Source organism: Paramormyrops kingsleyae, chromosome 7, assembly GCF_048594095.1.
Source record: "Paramormyrops kingsleyae isolate MSU_618 chromosome 7, PKINGS_0.4, whole genome shotgun sequence".
In the NCBI taxonomy this organism is placed as follows: Eukaryota; Metazoa; Chordata; class Actinopteri; order Osteoglossiformes; family Mormyridae; genus Paramormyrops; species Paramormyrops kingsleyae.
In genome coordinates, this window is record NC_132803.1 from 1,537,882 (window position 1) to 1,564,896 (window position 27,015).

At 48.6% G+C, this 27,015-nt stretch overlaps 1 protein-coding gene across 3 annotated transcripts; it reads left to right on the forward strand.

Annotated features, from left to right (window-relative positions):
• Positions 1-1,778: 1,778 nt before the first annotated feature.
• On the forward strand, positions 1,779-25,030 carry dpysl2b (dihydropyrimidinase like 2b). Of its 3 annotated transcripts, XM_023798658.2 has the most exons (16): positions 6,929-8,451; positions 9,689-9,861; positions 9,975-10,072; positions 14,054-14,142; positions 14,415-14,599; positions 15,246-15,410; positions 17,793-17,854; positions 18,124-18,204; positions 18,277-18,345; positions 18,438-18,558; positions 18,940-19,096; positions 19,423-19,564; positions 20,545-20,715; positions 21,512-21,691; positions 22,200-22,365; positions 22,902-25,030. In XM_023798658.2, the coding sequence occupies exons 2-16, from the start codon at positions 9,780-9,782 to the stop codon at positions 22,991-22,993; spliced, it is 1,860 nt and encodes a 619-aa protein (XP_023654426.1). In that variant the 5' UTR covers positions 6,929-8,451; positions 9,689-9,779; the 3' UTR covers positions 22,994-25,030. The 3 variants fall into 3 exon arrangements, with proteins under 3 accessions (XP_023654424.1, XP_023654426.1, XP_023654427.1); XM_023798656.2 differs by lacking the exons at positions 6,929-8,451; positions 9,689-9,861; positions 9,975-10,072 and adding exons at positions 1,779-1,916; positions 2,203-2,550; XM_023798659.2 differs by lacking the exons at positions 9,689-9,861; positions 9,975-10,072.
• Positions 25,031-27,015: the final 1,985 nt, after the last annotated feature.

Sequence of the window (27,015 nt, forward strand, 5' to 3'; positions counted from 1 at the left end):
CAGAAGCAAGATTGTATTAGCATGAAAAAAGCACCCCCCCCCCCCCCCCCCCCCACACACACACACACACACACAAGCAGCTGGCCACCACCCTGTACCCATGGCAACCTCACAAGCTGCAGTAGGAGGAGCCAACTGATACAGCTCCAGGATTGGCCGGCTGCAGGTGTTCTGAGGTTCCATATAGAGGGTGTGGGAGTGGTCTTGGCCCCCCACAGTGAGGAAGGGGTCTAGAGGAAAGTGGCACGTGGTTTGGCAAGGCAGTCTACTCCACCTGCTCAGACAGCACCAGAAAGCAGAAGGCAGGTCTCACTGTACTCAGGGCTGAAACCATGTGGTGAGCAATGGCGGGGAAGCTGGAAAAACTGGGAACTATGAGAGGGGAAACCGGATGACAGAATCCTACCTTTCTTGCTTTAGTAGCTGATCACCTTGCTATGGAGCTGTGTATGCAGGTGTGACCAATCACTAATACTCTAAAGCAGGAATGTAGTACAAACCCCACACCAATAAGATGGTCCTCTTTGGGACTGGAGTTCACTAATACTCTAAAGCAGGAACGTAGTACAAACACCACACCAATAAGATGGTCCTCTTTGGGACTGGAGTTCACTAATACTCTAAAGCAGGAACGTAGTACAAACACCACACCAATAAGATGGTCCTCTTTGGGACTGGAGTTCACTAATACTCTAAAGCAGGAACGTAGTACAAACACCATACCATTAACTAAGATATTCCTCTTTGGGACTGGAGTTCACTAATACTCTAAAGCAGGAACATAGTACAAACACCATACCATTAATTAAGATATTCCTCTTTGGGACTGGAGTTCACTAATACTCTAAAGCAGGAACGTAGTACAAACACCATACCACTGAGGACCAGAACTGGAGTTCAAATTAATAGGTTTATACCAGAAAGTTTAGAGAGCTTATGGTGATTAATCAGCCTTGTCATTAACCTTCTATCCCCTTGTCTTGTACCAGACTCTCATTGCTTGTAATTTTTTTTCTCTCTCTCTCTCTCTCTCTCTCTCTGGCTCTGGGGAGGGGGAAAGAGGGATGACTGTAGGGCTATTTGCTGGCCTGTTGTCATGGAAACTGGGCCTTGCCTTCAGGAGTTACAGCCAGCTCCCTTTGAAAGATGTAATGGCCTTGTGTCTGGGCAGAGTGCACAGCATGACGTGCTGAGCTGATAGTGTCTGAGGTTTACCTTCCCACTGAATACACCTTCAGTGTGTTACTAATGTATGTGTTTTCCCAAAGCAAATGCAGAGCAAGTTGAACTTGAGAAACACATAAGGATGTAGTGTAAAATAATCATTTTATTATCAGTTTTATTGCACACGTGTGTAACAAAGCGCAGTCGGAACCTACCTGACATCATCCAACTGCACCGCACCCACACCGGCCCGTGCCAGCCCGATCCGTGCGCGTTCAACTTTTCAGACTTAAACTTTTCTAGTTTTGTCGGCGGGACTAAAAAGCCTAGCAAAGGCGTGTGAAAGCGCCGGTTTGGCGGAGCTCCGTGCGCCTTTCCCCCCGACTTTGCCGACTCTGGGTGGTGCTGAAGGGACAGCGCCCAATGGCGCTCCGTGTCCGCGGCATGATCACGCAAGACGCGAGCCTGCTGCGCCGCCTCCACCCACAATACAGCCCGATCTCATCGCTGAAACGAGGGCTGTTTCGCATGAGCCACTCGGGATAATCCGCTATTTGAACAATAGAGGAAACAACGAGAGATCGGGGTGGATGTGCATTAGTAGTGCGCACTAGAAGCACCGACACCGCCTCACCTCCGCCCGTTTCTCTTTATCATTCTCTCACTTCTTTCCCACCTCCCTCTTCCTGTGCTTGGCGTGGAGCTGCTCTGTATGACAGTCTGCCTTTGATTCGCGCATTTAACGCAAAATTGTGAGTCTGCATGCGTCTCTTTTCCGGATCTGATTCCTCATTTCGTCCTTAATTAACTCGTTGTTTGCGACAGATTAACGTATATTCGGCGACATCGCTGTAATGCACCTGCCTAGCATTGGTATTAGATGTAAGAAGTTACAGAAGGTCTGTGTCATGCTGTCAGCGGTGCATCATATATACTGTTAAGATTAATTTCGTACAACCTAACTAAAAAACAGGACGTCGGATTTTCGTTAATAGTGAAATCTCTTCCGTGATCTCTGTCGTTTGCTTGTCTTTTCAGCATTAAATACCGGACTCGTATGTGTTGCACCGCCACCAAACGCCCAGTCACAATTTAATTGAACAGAGCAGCAGCCGGAGCCGCATCCCCAGCAGAGCCATGTCCGCCTCGGAAGACGTGCCCGCCTTCTTTAGGAGCATGGGCTCCGGCAGCCCCAAGCCCCGGCACAAATTCTGCGGAGTGTTCTGCCCGGTGGAGGGCGCGACCGACAGCAAGACGCTGGACCTCAGCTCCGTGTCGCCGTGCAGAGGGGATGGCCGTGTCATCGACAAGCAGGGGGACGTCGGGAGGAAGGTGGAGATCCGGACAAGCGCCGGCAAAGAGGCTCTACAGAACCTCGGTGACACGGTAGGAACAGGCGGCGGGTTTGTGCGGAGTCACGCCTCGGTCTCTCATCCCTCCCTGCTGGGCAGTGAGTCCGGATTTACAATGTACGCGTAAAAGTAAGAAAAAACATAATATGTTTTCTGTTCACAAAAAAAACATAGACATTTAATATAGAGAATCATAAGATTAAGCTGCACTTTATTGATCACAGAGGGAAGTTTTATATATAGCCAATTTAGCATCACCTGGCATCTTGTTTTCCTCACTCCTTGGGAAGTACTGTAAAGCTGACCATCTTATTGGTGTGGGGTTTGTACTACATTCCTGCTTTAGAGTATTAATGAACTCCTTGGTCTTTGGTCGCTTTTCATTATACTCAGTATTACTTTCTATACTCAGAATACTCAGATGGAACTACTGATTCGGACTACAGTTTCCCCCACGGGGATCTTTGATTTGCCGGCTCCCAGCATCAAACGGGGGCTCAGTGTACACACCAACACGCAAAATGGTCCCAGTGTGTGTCGCTCTTGTGACAGAAAGGGGCACTTTTTCATTGTCCTGGGGAGTGTTCTAGTCTGTACAGGGCCTGTGTCACACAGACAGGCACCTGTCCCCTTACACAAGGCTGACAAGCTCTGGTCCCCAATGCAAGAGTTTTGGAGAGTTATGGAGAGTTTTAGCAAATCCATAATTGGAAATAGTTGACTTTCCTGAACAAACAAAATAAAGAATTGTTATGTTTTTGACCAGCACATTCTATGATTTCTGAGTCCTGTGGTTTTACACACTCATCCTGTCACCTCATTTCTGGGCTGCAGCACTAGGTGTGACATTAACACAGGTGGGGTGTCCCTGTCCTCTGAGGGGACCCTTATTCCGCTCGCTCTCTGTGGCCGGTGAGGCTCTCCGGTGACGATCTACCCTCATTGCCCCACTGAAATTAGGCAACATCCAAGCTTCAACTCCCGGCTCCTCACCCTCAGCCCTGAAGAGGGGGGTGTCTCCCCAATCACCCCTAAAAACGACAACAGATCCAGCCATCCAGTGCTTATTGGGGGGCTAGCCTCAATTTGTCAGGAGAGGCTAATTATTGCAGCACCCCCTCTCCCATTAAAGTGTCCACCAATAGGAGTTTTTGTCTACGTGAAATCAGGGTGAGTAACGTCTATGTGCTGGGTACGTCGTGGAAGCTGCACCCCTGGTCAGATCTTCGGCTCAGTGACTCCAGAGGAACCACGTGAGAGCGACTGTGTGTCAGGGAAGCCTCCTGCTGACCGCCAGTCCGAAATGGGCGTGTCCCTCTTTGTGACAGCATAAGAACATAAGAACATAAGAACATAAGAACTATACAAACGAGAGGAGGCCATTCGGCCCATCGAGCTCGCTTGGGGAGAACTTAACTAATAGCTCAGAGTTGTTAAAATCTTATCTAGCTCTGATTTAAAGGAACCCAAGGATTCAGCTTGCACTACGTTAACAGGAAGACTATTCCATACTCTGACTACACGCTGTGTAAAGAAGTGCTTCCTTAAATCCAGTTTGAAATGTTCTCCCGCTAATTTCCACCTATGGCCACGAGTTCTTGTATTTGAACTAATGCTGAAGTAACTATTCGGTTGAACAGCATCCAAACCTGTTAGAATCTTATAAACCTGGATCATGTCCCCCCTCAGTCTCCTTTGCTTGAGGCTGAACAGATTTAGCTCAAATAACCTTTCCTCGTATGACATTCCTCTAAGACCAGGAATCATTCTTGTGGCCCTACGCTGCACCTTTTCTAAGGCCGCTATGTCCTTTTTAAGATATGGTGACCAAACCTGTACACAATATTCTAGGTGAGGTCTCACCAAGGAATTGTATAATCTTAGCATTACCTCCCTTGACTTAAACTCCACACACCTGGAGATGTACCCCAACATCCTATTGGCCTTTTTTATTGCTTCCCCACACTGGCGAGAATGAGACATGGAAGCATCAACATACACACCAAGGTCTTTCTCATAATCAGCTACCTTTATTTCAGTAGGTCCCATAAAATACCTGTACTTTATATTTCTGCTCCCTACATGGAGTACCTTACATTTGTCTATGTTAAATTTCATCTGCCAGGTGTCAGCCCAGTCACTAATTAAATTAAGATCCCGCTGTAGCTGCTGAGCCGCTAGTTCAGTATCTGCTACACCACCCACCTTGGTGTCATCTGCAAATTTCACCAGTTTACTGTATATATTGGTGTCTATATCATTTATGTAAATTAGGAACAAAAGTGGTCCTAAAATTGAACCCTGCGGTACCCCACTATGAACGCAGGCCCACTGTGACATCGAGCCTCTTATAACTACTCGCTGCTTCCTATCCGTTAACCAGTTATCAATCCAAGTCGCTACAGTTCCTAAAATACCTGTCGCTTTGAGTTTAAGTGAGAGCCTCTTGTGGGGAACAACATCAAAAGCCTTTTGGAAATCTAAATAGATGACATCATAGGCCTTCTTATCATCAACTTCCTGAGTAGCTTCCTCAAAAAACTCCAACAGATTTGTTAAACAGGATCTACCTCTCCTAAATCCATGCTGGCTATCCCTCAAAATGTTATTTGAGTCCAGGTAATCTACCATTTTCTCTTTGATTATAGCCTCCATAACTTTACCAGTTATACAAGTTAGACTGATTGGCCTATAGTTTGACAAATTACTTCTATCCCCTTTTTTGAAAATGGGCGTTATGTTGGCATGCTTCCAATCAGAAGGTACCACACCTTCAGATAAGGATTTTTGAAACAGTAATGTTAAGGGTCGGCAAATAATATCCCTCATCTCTTTTAACACTATAGGTAAGATGCCATCAGGGCCCTGTGATTTATTTATTTTGAGCTTAGCTAGGCTTTGCAAAACATCAGCTTCAGTTATATATATATTAGTTATAGACGATGTTGAATTAGTAATAAGAACTGGTAAGTTACTAGTGTCCTCGACAGTGAATACCCGTGCAAAACTATCATTGAACTCATTTACTATGTCAATGTCGTTTTCAATTATAAGACCCTTACTATCCTGCAGATTAGTAATTTCAGCTTTTAGAGCTCTTTTAGAGTTAAAATACTGGAAGAAACTTTTAACGTCATCCTTAGCCTCCAATGCGATCTTCCTTAAAGCATGACAGGGTGTTCGACATGCTGATCAAGCTGACAACAGCCAGAGAAACGTAAGACTCGACATTCAAAGGAGGTTCCTCACTTTCACACAAACATGACAGCTTCTAAAGGTAAACCCCCAGTCCTTTAAAAGAGTAACTCGTATGAACCATCCTGGGGGAAGTCTGATTGGTGGTTCCCCGGACACACAGCAATTCACTGGCGCCCCCTGCTGGACGCTTAGTGGCTGGGCGGTGAGCTGAGTCACTCTTCGGCTGGCAGCTCTGGCTCAGCTCCTCCTGCCTTTTGGAACTGAATCTGATTGAGATTCATTCCTTTCTGTGTCTCTCTATCTCTTAGGCACACACACTAACCATCCTTCAATGCACTGCTAGCACTCTCAGGAGGCTGCCTTTGTGATGATGGTTATGACCTCCCTGTGACCCCAATGAAGCTCCGCCCCATTCTTTTCATTGGCTGGTCACTTGGTGGCTTACTTTGCTGAACTGTTCCCCTTTGAACACCAGCCCTGTCATCCTTCCAGGAAATTAACTGAGAGATACAGAAAAGCTAGTGGAACCTCTTAGTGCTCCACAGGTGCTGTAACATGCTGTGAACAGCAGGTGGCATGGTGGTTGTGTGTCCACGGGGCTTCCTGTGTAGCTGGGGTGATATGCAGCTGCGTGGGAGGGGACGCTCTGTCAGTAACCAGGCTACTCTGTTAATAGGACCAAGGAGCTCAGGGACCAGACTGAGGGTCTTCATGGACCAAAAAAGTTCTACTAGACAGGCTAAGGCAAGCCAGCTGTGATTATCTGTTTTATTTATTTGGCAAGTTAATTTCCTCTGTCCAATTTATGCCACAATCCAATGAATACTAACTGATACAACTAGTTAGAAGGTCTGGGATTAGAAATTGCATCCAACTCATTAAATAAAGTCCCTAAAGAACATGCCAGACTGGTCACCATCTTATGCAGGGGCGTTTGTGTGTGATGACACTGGGGCTCTACTTTCAGGGGTCTAACCAATTGTTCCCTAGCTGTAGGTAAATGTACCTTTCAGTCTAATTGAAGGTATGGAAATGGACTCTGATGAACATGTTTGTATCACTGGGGATACATTAATGTTATTTGTACCTTGAAGAAGAAAAGCGTACCAGGGCTGTACTCTTCTTTCATTGCTTTGTGGATGTGCTTCTCTTGCATTTTCTCAGCTGGCTGTCTCTAGGTGGGCAGAGTTGGGTGAGTGGGAATGTCTGTGAAGATTTCACATTCAGGCTGTATGTCAAAGATCAATATTGATCAGCATTTAGTGGTGCTGTGTTCCGGTGTCAGAGCTACAGGCAGGCTCCTGTTCCAACTGTCAGCTACTTTGGATAAAAACAAAAAATGAGCAGTAAATCATTATTTTACATCCACAAAATCTACTACCCAGCATAAAGCCCCGCCCACATTAAGCTCCACCCAGTATGAAGCCACACCCATTTTTAAAGCCCTGGCATGCATGCATCTCCATGTTGCCACATTGCTGCCAGTGGGATTTCTCCATGCACTTCACAAATTGATCACTAACAGCCCAGAGCTCCCTGCAGTGGAGGCACCAAGCCCCCTTTCTTTTTTTGGGAGGGGGGGCACCTTGGTTACTAATTGCTACATACAGGGACTAAAGAGGAAATGCCATAAAGTGACTCATTGCTACATCTGTGAATAGTTATTAAAGAAAGAAGAAATAGTGGAAAAAACAAGACAGATATGTTACTCAGCACAGATAGACGCTCTTACAGCAGAGCGACATCATAGGCAGCGGTGTGGGTAACAGCCTTATATTCCTGTTTTTGGCTCTCCTTCCATGCCACATGCTAGCTGCTAATGATAACACCTGCTCCTCAGGGGCTCCCCGTGCCTCCCTGCACCTCCCTGTTGCTGGCCTGAGCCTCCTGCTGGTTCCTCTCCAGCCTGATTTTTCCTGAGCCGTCTCCTCTCTGCTATAACCTCCTACTAACCCACTACCTAGAAGACCCCCTGTGTCAGTATTCTGCAAAAGCCCATTCTTACTTGGGTCTCCTAATCCATGGTTCTTCACTTAGTTGGGTTTCATGCGTTTAAAATTTAATTTAGGTAAGAAATCACATCTAGACATTAAGATGAATTTTTTGCTGATGTAGTCAAACAGACCCGTTTTAAAAGTACGTGCTTTATGGCTCCCTTGAAAAGGTTTAATTCCCAAGCATCATACACTGACGTGATACTCTGTTTGACAAATGACAGGGGTTACGATGAAGACCAGATGCGTGGTAACTGTCCCGGATGCGTGAGTGCACTAAATTGCATAATGAAAAGAGAGAGTGAATTACGAGCAGACCGTGCAGATCTGGAGAGATTTGCATTCTGTACAGGGGCGGTCGTTGTTGCAGTAAGGAGCCCCCTGTCTGCCTGCTTTTCTTTGCGATCAGGGGTGGGCTTTCTGCTGGAACAGGGCGGGGCAGCGCGCATGCGCGCATCCAAAGCCTCTGGTCCGAAAGGCTTCGCACTGATTCGGAAAGGGGACGGTTCCGTGCGTTTCCTTAACTCGGTACCAGTGAGAGTAGCTGCCTAACGGATTTTTCCGTATTCCCTATTAGAATTTCCGTGAATTTGAAAGATTTGCAATAAATAAAATCCGCCGTTCCTCTAAAGCTGCAGTAACCCGAGCATCTGTGCCGAAAGAAAGACACCCACCCAGGCTCTCGACCTATAACGGTGAAAATGTCCGGCTATCAGGGCAAGAAGAACATCCCTCGCATAACAGTAAGTGTGCATTAAACTCTTAAATAGCGTTTTCTAAATCGGAATTCATTCATGGCTTAATTAATTAAACAATACCGACAAATTAGAGAGGTAGGTCGGGGACCGCTGCCCCTCGCCGTCTGATGATTTGTATGCAAACCGGTTTCTCCTAACTGGTGATCTTCACCTCAGTAACCCGGTGTAGCCTTTCGGAGCTGCGGACAGGACAGCATTTGAGAATTAAATGTTAGATCAAAATAAAAAATGCAGTGGTTCTTGGCAGTAATAGAGGACAGCGTAAGACCGGGCGCTCTGTGATGCAGACCTGCCCTGTGCCATATGCTCACCGATGTGGACCTGTACCGGTGGGGGTGCCTTCTGAAAGATCAGGACCTGGGCCGGTGGGGGTGTTTTCTGAAACACTAGGACCTGTGCTGTGCGCTCTTCTCACTGGTGTGGACGTGTCTCGTAGGTCTCATTGCAGGTTGCTCTCCTTTTTTGAACATAAAGTGCATGAGTAGACGGACTCGTCCTGAAGGCAGCGCCCCCTGACAGGCGCTCCTGTGCGGCGGCACAACGCTCTCCTTTTGTTAGGGGAGACCGGCTGGGCATCCGCCCATGCATGATTTGCGACCCCTGCCGCGGGTAATGCGGTGTGCCATGTTTCTGTCCGGGGGGGCTAGGCCACAAGGATGTATTGTAGCGAGCTAATGCGGGCAGTCCGCTCCCTTTTCCTGCGAGGCGAGATGGTGGAGAACGGGAACGAAATAATGGAAAGAAACAAATGGAAACGGGTATCGTAGCTCGCAGCTCCTTCCGCCTTTTTATGAGCAAAGGGCAGCTATGGAACAATAAGGGGAATTTGACCCTTCATTAATTTTACTCCGTTTAAACAATTTTGCTGTGCCATCGGAAATCTCGCCGCCCTGTCACAAAGCAGCGGCCCGACCCGGTCCCCACCCATCGGCGGTGAACAGGGACCCGCGTCGCGCTCCACCCTGGACATGATACGGTGCCGGGCATTGTGCAAAAACGCCCTGAGCTGCGAATTGACTGTTTGCTGAGTTCGAATTATACATGAGCATTGTGAGAAAAGCTGTTTTGACGCCCATGTCGATGAAAACCGTCCGGGCAATTTCACCCGGGTGAGTTTTCTTTTAATCGTCTATGCAGGAATTGCATAACGCTTGTCTGGCGGCAGTCCGAATCGCGTCTGCTGGCTGCTTGCAGACGATCCGCTGCTGCTCCTATATTTCAGGGCGTTTTGGTACCGGACAAGTGTCTGTGTGACAGTCACCCGCTTGTACAGCAGGCATGTGAAAAAGGGACTGCAGGACAGGAATGTCGCCATGGAAGCTGCTGTCGATGGGACAAAGGCGGAACATCTGAAGTGGGCTCCGCTGGCGGATGACATGGGCGTGGTGCCTCCCGGTCAGTCCAAGAAGCTCGTGGGCACGTCGCTTTTCACTACTGCTGGGGGACGCCACATGTTCTGCACAGTGTTGCCAGGCTTGCCTTAGCACCGGTCTGTCATGTGCCCTCAGAGGATGAAGGGTCAGAGGCGGAGTGGAAATGGATGATTGTCCAAACCGCGCCCTACATGGAAGCCAGGCCACGCCCTCCCTGGAAGCTGCAGTGGCAGGTTTGACTGCGCAGTGCTGCTTCAGCTGCTTGGCTACACACAGACCCTGTTCACACCCACACAACTCCACCCACTCAGCTGTGATTGCAACGACAGGGAGGTATCTGTCAAGAATCAGGACCGGGCACCATACCGACCCCAGTTCAGAGCTCCGGAATTTCTGTATGTGGCTTAGTCAGCTAATTAATGTTGAATGTTCCTCTAACTCTCCTGCAGAACCATCAGCACACTGCCTGTTAATAGTGCCTCTCTCTGCGCTGTACTTGTTAGCTCACTCTGTTCTCCTCCATAGCTCTCATAGGTGCGTTTTGTGTTTGACAGGATCACAAATGGTCCGTAGGGATCACAGTCTGTCAAGTCTTCTTCGGATTAACTCCTTAGTTATGGAGTGTGTTTGAGCTGTTATGAAGTCCTGATCTACATCTTGACTATGTTACCGGCTACGTCTTCTTGGTAGACTGTGCGAGTACAAAGTGTAATCCGCCGCTTTAGCTTTGCGTGTGGCCTTTGAAAATAAGTTGACTTTGGCTGGCAGGAAGAGTCGAGTGTTTCCTGTTTTTCTGCTTCCTGGATATGAAGCTTGTGAGCTGGTCTCCAGGTGGTTTTCACCATGACGGTCCGTCTGGAAGGAACAGGGGCTGGACCCCGGTCCACAGGAATACCCAAAGGAGGAGAGTGTCCTCACATTAATAATAACATGCAGGCTCAGGTGGAAGCCAGTCAATTCATGACTGTGATGTTGGTGCAGGGCTTGTGTCCTCTCGCTAATTTCTGATACACCATTAGTGATTTGGTTCTGTACCCAACAGGAAGTAGGTCTTATCCTTTTTGGCATGTTTGTGGTTTACAGTCTTCCCTCAGAAGCTGCCTTGTGTGTTTGGGTTGATGTGTTTGTGCCAGGGCTGTGGAATTGTGTGGACTTAAGATGTCAGTTTGTAATTCATATAAAAATTTGTATAAGAAAAACAGTTGTTAGCACTGTTGCCTCACACCTCTGGGACCTGGGTTCCATGTGTGTGGAGTTTGCATGTCCTCCCCACGTAGTCGTGGGGTTTCCAATGGGTACTCTGGTTCCCCCCTCACAGTCCAAAAACATGCTGAAGCTAATTGGAATTATCAAATTTCCCATAGGTGTGCATGTGTGAGTGAATGGTGTGTGAGTGTGAGCTGTGATGGGTTGGCATCCCATCCTGGGTGTGTGAGTGTGCCCTGTGATGGGTTGGTGCCCCATCCTGGGTGTGTGAGTGTGAGCTGTGATGGGTTGGCACCCCATCCTGGGTGTGTGAGTTTGCCCTGTGATGGGTTGGCACCCCATCCTGGGTGTGTGATTGTGAGCTGTGATGGGTTGGTGCCCCATCCCGGGTGTGTGAGTGTGCCCTGTGATGAGTTGGTGCCCCATCCTGGGTGTGTGAGTGTGAGCTGTGATGGGTTGGTGCCCCATCCTGGGTGTGTGAGTGTGCCCTGTGATGGGTTGGTGCCCCATCCTGGGTGTGTGAGTGTGAGCTGTGATGGGTTGGTGCCCCATCCTGGGTGTGTGAGTGTGAGCTGTGATGGGTTGGTGCCCCATCCTGGGTGTGTGAGTGTGCCCTGTGATGGGTTGGTGCCCCATCCTGGGTGTGTGAGTGTGCCCTGTGATGGGTTGGCGCCCCATCCTGGGTTGTTCCCTGTAGCCTCCGGGATCGGCTCCGCATCCCCGCGACCCTTAATAGGATAAGCAGGCACAGAAAAAGAATGGGGTTCCTATGTAGCGGCCAGTTAGTTCATGCTCTCTTTCTGAATTTGCCATTTTGCCCATGGGTGGAGGAAGGGGGCTGACAGCAGGGGGACCAAGGGACCAATGTTACCCCCTCTGTAAAATTTGCCAACCCCAGGAGGGCAGTATTTTCTGTAAATTGTTGCAAATTTCACATGATCTTCTGCTATCAAAAGGGCACTTGGTAAAATATGCAGTGCCCCCCCCCCCACTGATGCCTCTCTACCCACAACCTCTTTTTGCCCCTGAAATGCAGGTGTTTTAAGCGTTTTAGCTGGCCTGTGGGGGCGTGGTCATGTCACTCATGAATATTCAGTGTTTGGCTGTAATTAGCAGCCATAGCCACACCCAGATATCTCAGAGCTCCACCCCCCTTATGAAAGGAGCCTAGAGCTGAACAGAAACTTGCATTTAGACTGCTACTGTGAAGTGCCCCCCGCCCCCCCCAGGGCCTTCTCAGCCCTCTGTAGGCCTGGCAGTGTGCCAAGCCTAAAACTTGCACCCCAAGGTTGCTAGAGGATGTTTAGTGTTCTGTGGAAGAAAACAAGATGGAGGTATAATCTGAAGCCAGCTCCCAGGACATGGGTATTTTAGCCTGCTGCTCGAGGTGCAGTGTGACGCCCCCCGATTCCTAATAACAATAACAATGTCTATCATAGTCACCCTGTGACATGCAGCTTCATTAAACTTAAATATGTCTCCTTGCTGGACTGTTTGGCTGCTCCGAGCCTCCTATGGGTTCATATCCTCGTGAAGCAGGAGACTAGATCTTCTCCAGGATGAGAAGGTGTCCGCAGACTGGGTCTTCTCCAGCCAGCTTCCCTACATGACTGATATGTGGTTAAAAAAAAGAAAAAATGAATTTGCCATCGTCATGTTGCAGGTGCACGTCCAAGAAGGCACATTGCATAATACGCAGTGGCACTTTTAATCAAATGCTTGCTATATATAGAAAATTATATATAATGTCAAGAAAGGTGAGTTATATTTACAAGTGGCTGTAATTCACAGATCAATTGGAACACTAGATGTTAGCCTGGATCAATGCGTCTCTATGGTGATGGTCACCATGGAGAATGTGTCCTCGAACTGAAGCTTGAGTAGGTCAGTCACTGTGTTTACAGCAATATAAGGAGGCAAAAGAATTTCTACCAGAACAACCTCGATGTCATGACCTCTGTAATGAGGCATCCTGTCATGTCCATGACCTCCTTTCTAAGGAGTGATCCTGTCATGTCCTTGGCTTCCTTGATAATGCGGGATCCTATCATATCCATGATCTCCTCTGTGGGGAGGGATGCTGTCATGTCCATGATCTCCTCTGTGGTGAGGGATGCTGTCATGTCCATGATCTCCTCTGTTGTAAGGTATCTTGTCATTTCCTTGGTAATGAGGGATCCTGCCATGACCATGATCTCCTCTGTAATGAGGGATCATGCCATGTCCATGATCTCCTCTGTAATGAGGGATCATGCCATGTCCATGACCTCTTCTTAATGCTTTGCCCATATGGTTCTGTTAATCTTTCTTGATCAGATTTCATGAACCGAACCTAGTTACCAGCATGAACCGAACCTGTATACTAAGGGCTTTGACTTCAGACCATGTCAGTGCCATTTTTCTGGTTATGTTTGACTTCTTGCTTCACTTCACTTGATCACACTGTCGCGTGAATGTTGTGTTAAGCCCCCGACCCGTGTGAGCTCATCCTCCCTACTCTTCAGCAATGGACATAATGACTGTGTTCATGTCTGGAATAATGCTGTGTGTGTCAATACTGTACAGCTGAACAAAGCTGCAGTGTTTGACAAAGAAGCTCTTAAGGTTGTTCAGCTCGGGGGGGAGGGGTGCTATGTGGGCAGACGGCTGTTGCAGCCCCACCCCTCTGCGGGGACAGTCTATGCCAAGGAATCCCAGAGCTGGGTTACCGTGACACCCTGCTGTTGCTTTACTGGCCTCCCACTGGGGGGTGAGCCTCCATTCACTGTCCTGGCTATCTGGGGGTGGGATTACAGGCTGCAAACTGCTGATCAGCCTGTGCTAAAATCACTGGGGGGGGGCAGGCATGTGTCAGGGTTAGGGGAGCATCTCACACAGAGCTTAGCATGTAGCACATAGCATATAATGTGTAGCAGACACAGGACATCGGCCCCCTGGGTCACATGACAGCAATTGTTGGCCTGTTGCCTTCATCTGAGCCCTCCTCCCCTAACCTCCCCCCCCCCCAGAGTGACCGTCTGCTAATCAAGGGAGGGAAGATCGTGAATGATGACCAGTCCTTCTACGCTGACATCTACATGGAGGACAGCCTCATCAAGTGAGCTGCTGAGACATTTTCATACATTAAATCATAAACGTAATAGTTCACTAATGATCAACTCAGTGTTAATGGTTTGCTTAAAGACATGTATGTTTTTAAATATATATATATATATGGGATTAGAACTGACAACCTTTGAAGTCAAGCATAGATGCCACATCACCCAGTGACAGGGGGCAGGACAGGAGGCTTAAAGGAGCAGGATGATCAGAATACTTAACCTGAGTGTTGGTGACGACTCTCTGCACGTCCCCCCTGCCGGTTTCCAGGCAGATCGGAGAGAACCTCATCGTTCCTGGGGGTGTGAAGATCATCGACGCCCACGGGCGGATGGTCATACCCGGCGGTATCGACGTCCACACACGCTTCCAGATGCCTGACCGGGGCATGACGGCCGTCGATGACTTCTACCAGGGGACACGCGCCGCCCTGGCCGGCGGTACCACCATGATCAGTATGTGCACCCCCCCTTCCCCACTGCCCATATTTAAATGGGAAATCTGAAGCTTAAATGAAGAAGGAGGCCCAGGAGGAGAGACATAAGGGGAGGAGAGCAGGAGCATGATGTCTCCCTTAGTAACTGCTTATGGCACTGTCATCGTGTGCGTGTGTGTGTGTGTCTGTGTGTGTGTGTGTGTGTGTGCGTGTGTGTGAGCATGCATGCGTGTGTGTGTGTGTGCGTGTGTGTGTGTGCATGCATGCGTGTGTGTGTGTGTGTGTGTGTGCGTGTGTGTGTGTGCGCATGCATGTGTGTGTCCGTGCATGTGTGTGTGAGAGTGTGTGCGTGCGTTTGTGTGTGTGTGTGGGTTATGTACCAAATGTCCCCACAATGTGATAAAAACCTGTAAATTTGACTTGTTTTTACGTCGTGTTTTTTCAGTCCCCACAAGAGGAAATTCAACTTAATAAAAATCTGTGACTACTATCAAAATGCTAAAAATGTCAAAAGTCTTGTATTTTTTTGGTTACTTATGGTTAAGGTTAGGGCTGGGTAGGGGTTAAGGGTGTGATTGTTGAGATTAGGGTTTTTCCTGTGGAAATGCATGGACGGTTCCCACAAAGAAATGAATACAAACATGCGTGTGTTTGTCTGCTTGCAGTTGACCACGTGGTCCCAGAGCCAGGAGGCAGCCTGATTTCGGCCTTTGAGCAGTGGAGGGACTGGGCGGACAGCAAGGCCTGCTGTGACTATTCCCTGCATGTTGATGTGACCAGCTGGCACAAGGGGCTGCAAGAGGAGATGGAGACTCTGGTGAAGGACCATGGTACATAAACCACCCAGCTTCGCTATCAGATACAATATTTAAAACACAGTAGCTTATTACAATTAGTGATGCTACTAACTACAGCTGTTTTTAAAACGTTGTAGCTTTTCCAGTAACCAACTATTTTTTTTACAAATAGAGATGTAGCATGGCAAAATGCTACATTGTTAAAAAATACTACAGGTCATCGTCAACTTACATCCTGTGCAAATTATAACTGATCGCCTTCATGGCTGTTCCGAGACACAGATATGTGGCTGCAGCTGTGCCACGTCTGGCAGTGTGAGTGCTGCCCAGTGTGACCGTATGACAGTTTCCACCCGACTACCGGCAGTGTGAGTGCTGCCCAGTGTGACCGTATGACAGTTTCCGCCCGACTACCGGCAGTATAAGTGCTGCCCAGTGTGACCGCATGACAGTTTCTACCCCGACTACCAGCAGTGTGAGTGCTGCTCAGTGTGACCCTATGACAGTTTCCGTCCTGACTACCGGCAGTGTGAGTGCTGTCCAGTGTGACCGTATGACAGTTTCTGCCCCGACTACTGGTAGTGTGAGTGCTGCCCAGTGTGACCGTATGACAGTTTCCGCCCTGACTACCGGCAGTGTGAGTGCTGCCCAGTGTGACCGCATGACAGTTTCTGCCCCGACTACCAGCAGTGTGAGTGCTGCCCAGTGTGACCGTATGACAGTTTCCGCCCTGACTACCAGCAGTGTGAGTGCTGTCCAGTGTGACCGTATGACAGTTTCCGCCGTGACTACCGGCAGTGTGAGTGCTGTCCAGTGTGACCGTATGACAGTTTCTGCCCCGACTACTGGTAGTGTGAGTGCTGCCCAGTGTGACCGTATGACAGTTTCCGCCCTGACTACCGGCAGTGTGAGTGCTGCCCAGTGTGACCGCATGACAGTTTCTGCCCCGACTACCAACAGTGTGAGTGCTGCCCAGTGTGACCATATGACAGTTCCCGCCCGACTACTGGCAGTGTGAGTGCTGTCCAGTGTGACCGTATGACAGTTTCCATCCCGACTACCGGCAGTGTGAGCACCCAATGAGATGACCATTCATTCTTCTCCTACTGCAGGTCGTTATTGAAGTATTAATCAGGACTGTATCAGGTTGACTGACTGGCCATAAATCAATTGGATTATAGTATATTTTTGCATATAAATTAAAGAACTGATTTATAATCCAATCAATTTATGGCCAGTCAATCAACCTGATTCAGTCCTGATTAATACTTCAATAACGACCTGCATTATCATTCTCTCTTTACATAGACAGGTGTTTCCAGCTGCCAGGTGTTTCTGATAGGTGTTTTTTGCTTGAATACTCTGGGGATGGATTTTATACACTTTCATTAAAATGCATAGGAGCAGTTTGGTTCTTGGACAGATTATGAAACCCTCTAATTTTCACACAGCAATCATGTGAATTGTTGTTTGTTTTACACCAAACAAACTGTTCTGAAACCTTATTGTGATTTGACATTACATTGTTAAGAAAATGTTCATGTTATCTTTCATCAGTTTCATCTTTACACTGACCATAACCCCCTCCTTTAATAACTCACATCAATGCTAAATCACACCGACCATAATTCACACCATCACTAACTCACACCATCTCTAAATCAGACTGAGCATTACTGACATCATCGTTAACTCACACCATCTTAACTTACACTGACCATAACTTAGACCATTGCTAACTCATACCGACCATAACTCACACCATTCATCACTCACATCAGTGCTAAATCACACTGAGCATAACTCACCATTGTTAACTCATACTGACCATGCCTCTCACGGTCACTAACTCATACTGACCATAACCTGCACCATCACTAACTAACAGTGACCATAACCTGCACCATTGCTAACTCACACTGACCATAATTCACACCATCGCTAACTCACACTGACCATAATTCACACCATTGCTAACTCACACTGACCATAACCTGCACCATCACTAACTCAAACTGACCATAACTCACGCCATCACTAATTCACACTGACCGTAACTCATACCATCACTAACTCACACTGAGCATAATTCACACCATCACTAACTCACACTGACCGTAACTCATACCATCACTAACTCACACTGACCATAACTCATACCATCACTAACTCACACTGAGCATAATTCACACCATCACTAACTCACACTGACAATTCACAGTTACCATAACTCACACCATCGCTAATTCACAGTGATCATAACTCACACTGTCGCTAACTTGCACCATTTCTGTCTCACACTGGCCTTAACTCACACTATTGATAACTCGCACCATCGCCAACTCACACCATCACTAGCTCACTAACTCTCCTCCTCCTCTTATTGCCCTCTCACACTTCTCTCTGTGTGTCTAGGTGTGAACTCTTTCCTCGTGTACCTGGCCTATAAGGACATTTTCCAGCTCTCTGACTCCCAGGTGCGGTGACTTCCTGCTTCCTGTAGGGCCAGGTGATGAGGTTCTCTCCAGTGCACAGCACAGTGGCCACTCTGCAGGCAGCGCCAACCCCTTCTCACAGGGAACTTTGTGCCTCTGACTTGTATTTTTGACTGATAAGTTTGGACCCTGCAGACCTTTGAGAAGCATGTCTGCATGCCGGTGATGCCCCCTCGTTGACTCTGACCCCCTCCCTCATTGACTCTGACCCCCTCCCTTGGTGACTCTGACCCTCTCTTTCTCCCTGGCAGATCTATGAGGTGTTCAGCGTCATCCGTGACCTGGGGGCCATCGCTCAGGTCCACGCAGAAAACGGCGACATTGTGGCTGAGGTAAGTGGAGCCTCCAAGGGCCGACCTTCATCCGGACCCCCCCCCCGACCCTTTTCTGATGCCCCCTAACAGGAGCAGCGCCGGATCCTGGAGCTGGGCATCACTGGACCCGAGGGCCATGTACTGAGCCGCCCGGAGGAGGTGGGCACTCGAGGCTCGAACCCGGCCTCTGCCTTCCTGGCACAGAGCCAGCATCCGGCTTTACCTGACGCTCCTTTTGCCCACTCTTTCAGGTGGAGGCTGAGGCGGTCAACCGCTCCGTCACCATAGCCAATCAGACAAACTGCCCCTTGTACATAACCAAGGTGATGAGCAAGAGTGCCGCTGATGTCATCGCCCTGGCCAGGAAGAAGGGTGAGGAGATGCCCCCTGCGGCCCAAACCTGAGCTGAGCTCTACGCAGAGCATGTCAGGCTGAGCTCTGGGAATCACATCATTAACATTAACATTTTAACATAAAAATCTATTTAATTACTGCAGGCACCTTGCCTCCACCCTAAATTATTAAACTATATTAATGTTGCAGTAATGTCTAGACACTGGTAAAAATTATGATAATTTTTTCATCAGGTGATGCATAAATTCTGCCCCTTAAAATAGCAGCCAGCTGCTCTTGGCCAAGGCCAGAAGCCTACAGGGTGGGTGGAGCTTTACTCAGGGCTAAATAGACCAATCAGGCTGCTTCTCTCATTCACATTAGAGGTTTGCCTGTGTCGCTGCATGTCATTCGCCGCAGGTACCGTGGTTTTTGGTGAGCCCATCTCCGCCAGCCTGGGCACAGACGGCTCACACTACTGGAGCAAGAACTGGGCCAAGGCTGCAGCCTACATTACATCCCCACCCCTGAGTCCAGACCCAACCACCCCCGACTACCTCAACTCACTGCTGTCCTGGTAAGGGTGCCGGGCCAGTCAGCCCCACGTGATGGGATCTGAGTCAGCTGGAGGTGTGGCAGCTAATAGCACTCTGACGCAGGGCTTTGGCATGGAAAGCCACGTCCTCGCAGACCTGTTTGCATTCATTGGCGGCGCCGCCCCAGGCTGTTTGGGCTGCGTATTACCTGGCATCACCCTGCTCACTCACATCTGTCATTTACACTGTAATTAACACCCCCCCAACTAAAATGCTGTGCTGTTACTCTGGCTTCTCGTTAGCCCTGGGGGGCAGTGCGAGTTGCCCTCCTGCTCTGCTCACTGTCTCTGCTTCCCCGCCCCCCCAGCGGGGATCTGCAGGTGACAGGCAGTGCCCACTGTACCTTTAACACTGCCCAGCGTGCCGTGGGCAAAGACGACTTCACACTCATCCCAGAGGGTACTAATGGCACCGAGGAGAGGATGTCCCTCGTGTGGGACAAGTGTGTGGTGAGGGGCACACTCACATCACATAGACTGCTACACACACACCGTGCTGACTGACACTGACATACTGTGCTGACTGATACTGATACAGAGACACATGCACTGACTGATACTCACATACTGTGCTGACTGATGCTGATACAGAGACACATGCACTGACTGATACTCACATACTCTGCTGACTGATGCTGATACAGAGACACATGCACTGACTGATACTCACAGACTGTGCTGACTGATGCTGATACAGAGACACATGCACTGACTGATACTCACATACTCTGCTGACTGATGCTGATACAGAGACACATGCACTGACTGATACTCACATACTGTGCTGACTGATGCTGATACAGAGACACATGCACTGACTGATACTCACATACTCTGCTGACTGATGCTGATACAGAGACACATGCACTGACTGATACTCACATACTGTGCTGACTGATGCTGATACAGAGACACATGCACTGACTGATACTCACATACTGTGCTGACTGATGCTGATACAGAGACACATGCACTGACTGATACTCACATACTGTGCTGACTGATACTGATACAGAGTCACATGCACTGACTGATACTCACAGACCATGCTGACTGATCCATGCACACTGACTGATACACATAGACCGTGCTGACTGATACTCACATACTATGCTGACTGATACACATACACACACTTGTATTCATATCTTTGTGGGGACCGTCCATTCATTGTTATTGGAAAACCCCTAATTCCAACAATGAACACCTTACCCTCTACTGAACCCTAACCTTAACCATAAGTAACCAAACAAAATACAAGACTTTTTTAAGTGTTTGATTGCAGTCACAGATTTTTATAACAATTGGTCCCCACAATGGATACACACATCGTACTGACTGGTAGACACACCATGCTGACTAACACACTTCCGATTGACCTATAGTTTCTCTCGAGGGTGTCACTGAAACATCTGCCATTTTCTCCGAAGGTGACAGGGAAGATGGATGAGAACCAGTTTGTGGCAGCAACCAGCACCAATGCTGCCAAGATCTTCAACCTGTACCCTCGCAAGGGCCGCATCGCCGTGGGGTCCGACGCCGACCTCATCATCTGGGACCCAGATGTCACCAAGATCATCTCTGCAAAGACCCACAACCTGGTAAGTAGAGCAAACAAACAATAACAAACAATTTTATTTTTGTATAGCGCATTATCACAACATTACATCGTCACAAAGCGCTTTACAGCATCCCCACCCAAAGCCCCCAGTGAGTAAGCCATAGGCGACAGTGGCAAGGAAAAACTCCCCAGAAGGAAGAAACCTTGGGAGGGACCACACTCAAAGGGGGAGCCCATCCTCCAGGGGCCGGCAGGGAGAGTCAAATACAGTTAAATCTGAAACACAAACGGGGAGCAGGGGGGAGATGGCAAGCCGGTGCCACCACTCCCTCCAATCGCCAGGCAGCCAGAAGGCAGGGAGCGGGTCATACAAGGAAGATGACACAGGCAGAATGACAAGCTGGATGCACGGACGTCATTGGTAGAGGCGACGTCACATGTTGCAGGGTGTGCTGGACATCTTGATAGATTGAGGGCTCCAGGCAGCACCCCCCAGGAGAAGTAGGGGAAATAAAATATGCAATTAGTCAAAGTAGGGGAGACTATAGCAAAACTCTGGGTTCATATTTGTTGGTGGTGTTGTTGTACATTCCTTTAATTAGGAGGTGCTGATCGTACTCGATCCCAGACCAACCCATCACCCCCCCCTCTGAAACTGGAAAGATATTCACGCCCAAAAATGGGATCTGCAGAGGTGCCTATGAACAGAAACCTTCCAGTGGCCCCCATTCCTCGGCACAGTAAATGCTCTGCTTGTGTGAACAGCGCCCCCCCTTGTGGAGCCTGTTGGCATTGCCCTACCTCTCTGACTGACTGTGTAACCCCACCCCCCCCAGGCTGTGGAGTACAATATCTTCGAGGGCACAGAAGTGCGTGGTATCCCACTGGTGGTCATCAGCCAGGGGAAGATCGTGCTGGAGGAAGGCAACCTGCACACAACAGAAGGTTCCGGACGCTACATTGGCCGCAAGCCCTTCTCTGACTATGTGTACAAGAGGATAAAGGCCCGCAGCCGGGTCAGTCAATCAATGCATGTCAGTGTGTGTTAGTGTGTGTTAGTATGTGTCAGTTGGTGTCAATCAGTGTGTCAGTGTGTGTCAGTCAGTGTGTCATTTTTACCTTGAGGGGGATTTTTTTCAATCCCCACAAGGGAAACTCAATTTCATAAAAATCTGTGAATGCATTCAAAAACCCAAAAGTCTTGTATTTTTTTGGTTACTTGTGGTTCAAGTTAGGGCTGGGTAGGGGTTCAGGTTGTCATTGTTAGGTTAGGGTTATGCCCATATAAATGAATGGAGCATCCCCACAATAATAAGAATATAGGAACTGTGTGTGCCAGTCGGTGTGCCAGTCAGTGTGCCAGTCGGTGTGCCAGTCGGTGTGCCAGTCGGTGTGCCAGTCAGTGTGCCAGTCGGTGTGCCAGTCGGTGTGCCAGTCAGTGTGCCAGTCGGTGTGCCAGTCAGTGTGCCAGTTGGTCTGTCAGCTGGTTTCAGTGAGTAATGCCTTGGCTGTCTGTCTCCCCAGCTGGCTGAGCTGAGGGGGGTCCCTAGGGGACTTTATGATGGCCCAGTGTGTGAGGTGTCTGTTACCCCCAAGACCGTAACCCCTGCCTCCTCCACCAAGACCTCACCGGCCAAGCAGCCAGCTCAACCGGTGCGGAATTTGCATCAGTCAGGGTTCAGCCTGTCAGGTGAGTGCCACCATGAGTGAGGTGGAGGCCAAGTAAAACCAGGCATGGAGACAGAGACAGAGATCTGAACATAGTTTGAGACATAGACTGAGATGGAGATCTAGACCCAGGACAGACACCATGTAGGAGATGGAGACCATGACAGAAATGGGGAAGGAGGCAAAGACTGACACTGGGACAGACAGTAACACTGAGACAAAGATTGACATTGACACAGAGAACATGACACTGGGACAGAAATTGACGTTGCCACAATGACAATGACCCAATGACAGAGACTAACATCGAGACAGATAGAAACTGCCAATGGAACCAAAACTTACACTGAAACAGAGACTGACATTGTGATTGACATGGACACTGACACCAGGACAAAGATTGATACTGACACAGAGATTGACACAGAGACAAACCGACTCCACTAGCTTATTGTGCATGAGATGAATCTGATCATAAAAGTCTGAAATCTGTTGATAATAATTATATTAATTCTGACAGTGCTCTTAATTTTCTTCCTCTTCTATTGCACAATTTAGGTGCTCAGATTGATGACAACGTCCCACGGCGCAACACCCAGCGCATTGTAGCACCCCCTGGTGGAAGGGCCAACATCACCAGTCTGGGTTAAGCTTCCCAAAGCTCTTGGTTCACAGGGGATGGGGGATCAGCGATTTAAAGGTCCTTTGTAGAAACCCCACCCACATGTGAATTTCTGCACACCCCCAAAATACACAAACAATCCCACCCCCCGCCCTTCACACCCACCCCCACACCTCCCCCACCCCACATAAACCCAGCTGAAGAAACTGATTAATTGAATAACTCTCATGAAAACAAATGAAAACCCATCATGTTAGAGATCCAGATCTTACTTCACTGAGTGTCATCAACATGCCGCACAGATCTTCTGTTCTGAGGAAGAGTAGAGGGAGACAGTGGCAGTTTGAGGCCTCTTCAGTCACGATTCCTTTTTTCTTTTTTTGTGTCTTTTGCTGTGCTGTCAGACCTGGCCCCAGCCGAATCACGGGGCATTTCTCTGTGACATTTTTTCTTTATTTAAACCGTTCCTCCCCCTGATCAACAGGCCCCTAATGGCCACTGTGCAGGTCTTCTGCTGTCCTGCCTTTGCCAGTTACCAGGTCAGCATTACTCAGAGGTCATCTCCCTTCCCTGTCCAACAAACTTTAATTCAGGCCAGTATTACTGCTGAGTCACAGAGTCCCTCATGGAGACTGTGCTTATCAGTTCCCCATGTGGGCATTTTGGGGAGGGGGGGGGTCACAGCGATGAAGCTGCTTGCTGGCCCCCCCACCCTGGTCCCGAGAGTCACCCTGTCAGTGCCAGTCAGCTGTTGTGCTGGCCCTCCGCTTCAATGCGCTGGTCATTTCTGAGTTTGCCATGTCACTCGTGCTCTTGAGGAGCTCGCACTCTGGCTCACAGGCTTCGTCATGAGCCAAGCCTCTGTTTGCTTGCTTGACCCCCCCCCCCCGCCCCCCCTTCCCGATCTGCTGCGTAGCCTTGGTCTGGCTTTGGGCAGCGACATCATGCGTGCTGGATTTTCTGCCATCTTCTACTCTGGATCCCCGGTTGTTTTAGTTAAATGGTTGCCAGGGCAACAGGCTCCTGAGTCACCCCTGATTGGCCCCTCATAGCTTTCTGTTTGTCTTGACAACTGCTTTGGATCTGATGTCACCCCTAGCAACACTCCCAGACCTGGTGCTATTAGAATAACAGACCGGGAGTGGCCTGCCTCTGCACTGAGGCCGCAGGCAGTTTGTGAACTGTTCCTCCTTGCAGAAGATTCCTTCAGCCATGTCCTTCTCCTGTCTGAGAGCTACAGTGTTTTTGAATAGGAGAGATGTTTCTGCTCTGACCCAGTCAGGAGGTTCCTTTTTCCATTGGACTGTCCGTTCCTGCCTGACTATCTGAGTAACTCAGAGACAAATGGACAGACTCTGAGTTTAGAGCCTGAGTACTTTTCTCTTTCCTTGTGCTAAGTGTGGCCTCCTTGGTCACTGTCATTGGTCCAGAGGGACATGCGGATGCCGTGTCGTGTGTCGAGGGGAGGAGTCTCCCCGTCTGCTTCTCACCACAACAGAAGCCACGCCCAGCAGCTCCAGCTGCCCCCAAAGGCCAGTATTGGTGCCGAAATCCAGGGGGCCACCAGGCCAGCTGTCCACACCCCCCAGTGACTTATGCTCCTCAGAATGCACCCAGCCACCCCCTGCCCAGCCCTAGCCCTGTGTGTAACAGCCACACCCCAGTCCTGCCTTGGCTGTGCCCCAGCCCTGTCCGGTCCTGCCTGGCCCCGCCCCTGCCCTACCTGGCCCCGCCCCAGCCCTGTCCGGTCCTGCCTGGCCCCGCCCCTGCCCTACCTGGCCCCGCCCCTGCCATATCCGGTCTTGCCTTGCCCCGCCCCTGCCCTACCTGGCCCCACCCCTGCTTTGTTGGCGCTGCTGTTTTTCTATACCATGCTGGTGTGTGATGTTAGTAAAGTGCAGATTGAGTGATGTTTTTTTATTTTGAAGCTGTTACGACCCCCCTCCCCCAGCTAATGCCCCTCCCCCCTTGATAAAAGTGAAGCTCACCGTGGTTTATGTTTCATAAGGATGTGTCAACTTCCACTGCTGTTTGCTTCCGAATGATATGATGATTAAAGCAGGAAGGAAAAGGGGAGTGGTCTGCGTTTCTTTCCCTCTAAGCAGCTGTTATCGCAGCTCGTAAGTAAAACCTTTCAATCCCTCATGATATCCGTCTGCTTCCTGGGAATAAGGGAATTCCAGCAGTTTTTTATCATTGCGATAATTTTGTCCACAAAAATTTCACACATATTACACTTCAGAAGGAAGTCCGGCTTGAAGACAGCCAACGCCCTGTGTGGTAGTTATAATGCTGCTGGACCACTAGGGGGAGCCCTGATTCAGGCAGGCACTGTTCTGTTATCTGGTGCGCTGGCTGTTGTATCCAGGCACCCCTGGTGGTTAGTAAGGGTCTACACAGTGTTTTGTAGACTATAACTCACTGAAACACAGACAGACAGAGCCATATTTAAACGAAGGACTGCATGTGGAGTTTGTAATGTACTCACCTATGCGGTGAAACAGCATGCTGATCAGTTAAAAGCATGAATTTAAAAAATGTAGAAGTGAGAAAAGGCCGTTTTGGATTTGCGTTAACAAAAACACACCCTAATGATCATAAAATCAAGTGGAATGATTGAACTGGAAGGTGCTGATCTACAGTCATACCAAACACCCCCAGGAAGGACCAGCCTCTGAGTGAGTCCCCAACAAGGATGTACAGTCCTTGAGGAAAGACCAGACTGTGGAATGTTTCCATGGTTACACAGAGTGTCCTTTTAATATGTTAATTTGTCCCTTTTCAAAGTATCCTTATGCTGGAAAAAGTGCCACCCTGGAGCCCAGCCCAGCGTAAAAATGGCTGAATACTGAGTATGTATGCGATTTGAACAGAGGAAGAAAATACGACTTTATCTGGTAGATTTAGGGAGAACATTAAGTTAAACACACAGTAACTCCATTCGCAAAGGATTCTGCCGTAAAGACTCCGTGTGGCGTTCAAATGGTGGGGATGGAAACATCTTAAATGAAATGACCACCGTACGTGAGTCAGCATGCAGTTCTACCTATGAGACACTAGGTGGCACCACACACATATAATTCGAGAGGGGGGAACGCTGTAAAAAGTGCGCGAGAGAGCGCTCGTACCTCACAACGCTGGATCGGTCTTTACCAGACAAAATGTAGTAATATCCTGCGAAATACACAATTAGACAAAATAAGACATCGCTCTATATAATTAAATCCATGTCGCTTTGTTTATACTATTAATTATACTGACGTCCCATCTACGTTGTGACCTGTCCTTCCTGAAATAGACTACGTGCTCTCCAGGTTGAATAATCAGTTGAAAGATGGGTGGATGGATTGATGGATGCATATACTGGCATTACTGTTATGTATGAATGAATTATCAATTATTGTTATACCACATTTCTCTACTCGTGGTACGGTACATTACTGGGGCATCAGGAATACTGAGAGCTGTGTTATCCGCAGTTTTTATGCCTGTCAGGGTTACTCATGGCAAACTGATCGCAGCAGAAGAAATATGCGATAATACCACCTGTCTCGGAGCTACTTTACATGAACCAAAAAAAAACCGATGTTTTATGCTTTCATTTGGCAATGAATTAACAAAACGATACGTTAACCAAACGACGTTTTTTTTGCGAGCTGTTAAATAAAAGCAGTGCCGCCACAGTTAACATTATCATAGCTCCAGAAACGCAATGTTCTCTCTCTCACCCCACATTAAACTAAGCAGAAATCATGCAGCTTATTTTGAACGTGACACAGCACAGCCTGTGTTTTTGGGAGAAGGACGTCCTAAACATACATTCACAGGCTCCTTCATGGCTGAGCAACACAGACATTGGCATGTGCCCGGGGATGTATCTCAGCTGTGACCACCCAGTCCAAGGTGAAATGTTTCACAGCAGTGACATCACCTTCTCAGCAGACTTGCACATGCTCACTGAGGTGCAGTCCAGGGCAGTCGTTCAGGACCTTCTGATTGGGTATCTTCGCCCATGATCCTGCTGAACTGGCCATTGAGGGACTGTTTCAC

Bases quoted from the DNA above. Each gene is read 5' to 3' on its own strand.
- dpysl2b (XM_023798656.2), top strand. From the start codon at position 2,302: ATGTCCGCCTCGGAAGACGTGCCCGCCTTCTTTAGGAGCATGGGCTCC. The intron at 14,143-14,414 runs GTGAGCTGCTGA...GCCGGTTTCCAG, and splicing joins ATGGAGGACAGCCTCATCAA to GCAGATCGGAGAGAACCTCA. The intron at 18,346-18,437 runs GTGGGCACTCGA...CCACTCTTTCAG, and splicing joins TACTGAGCCGCCCGGAGGAG to GTGGAGGCTGAGGCGGTCAA.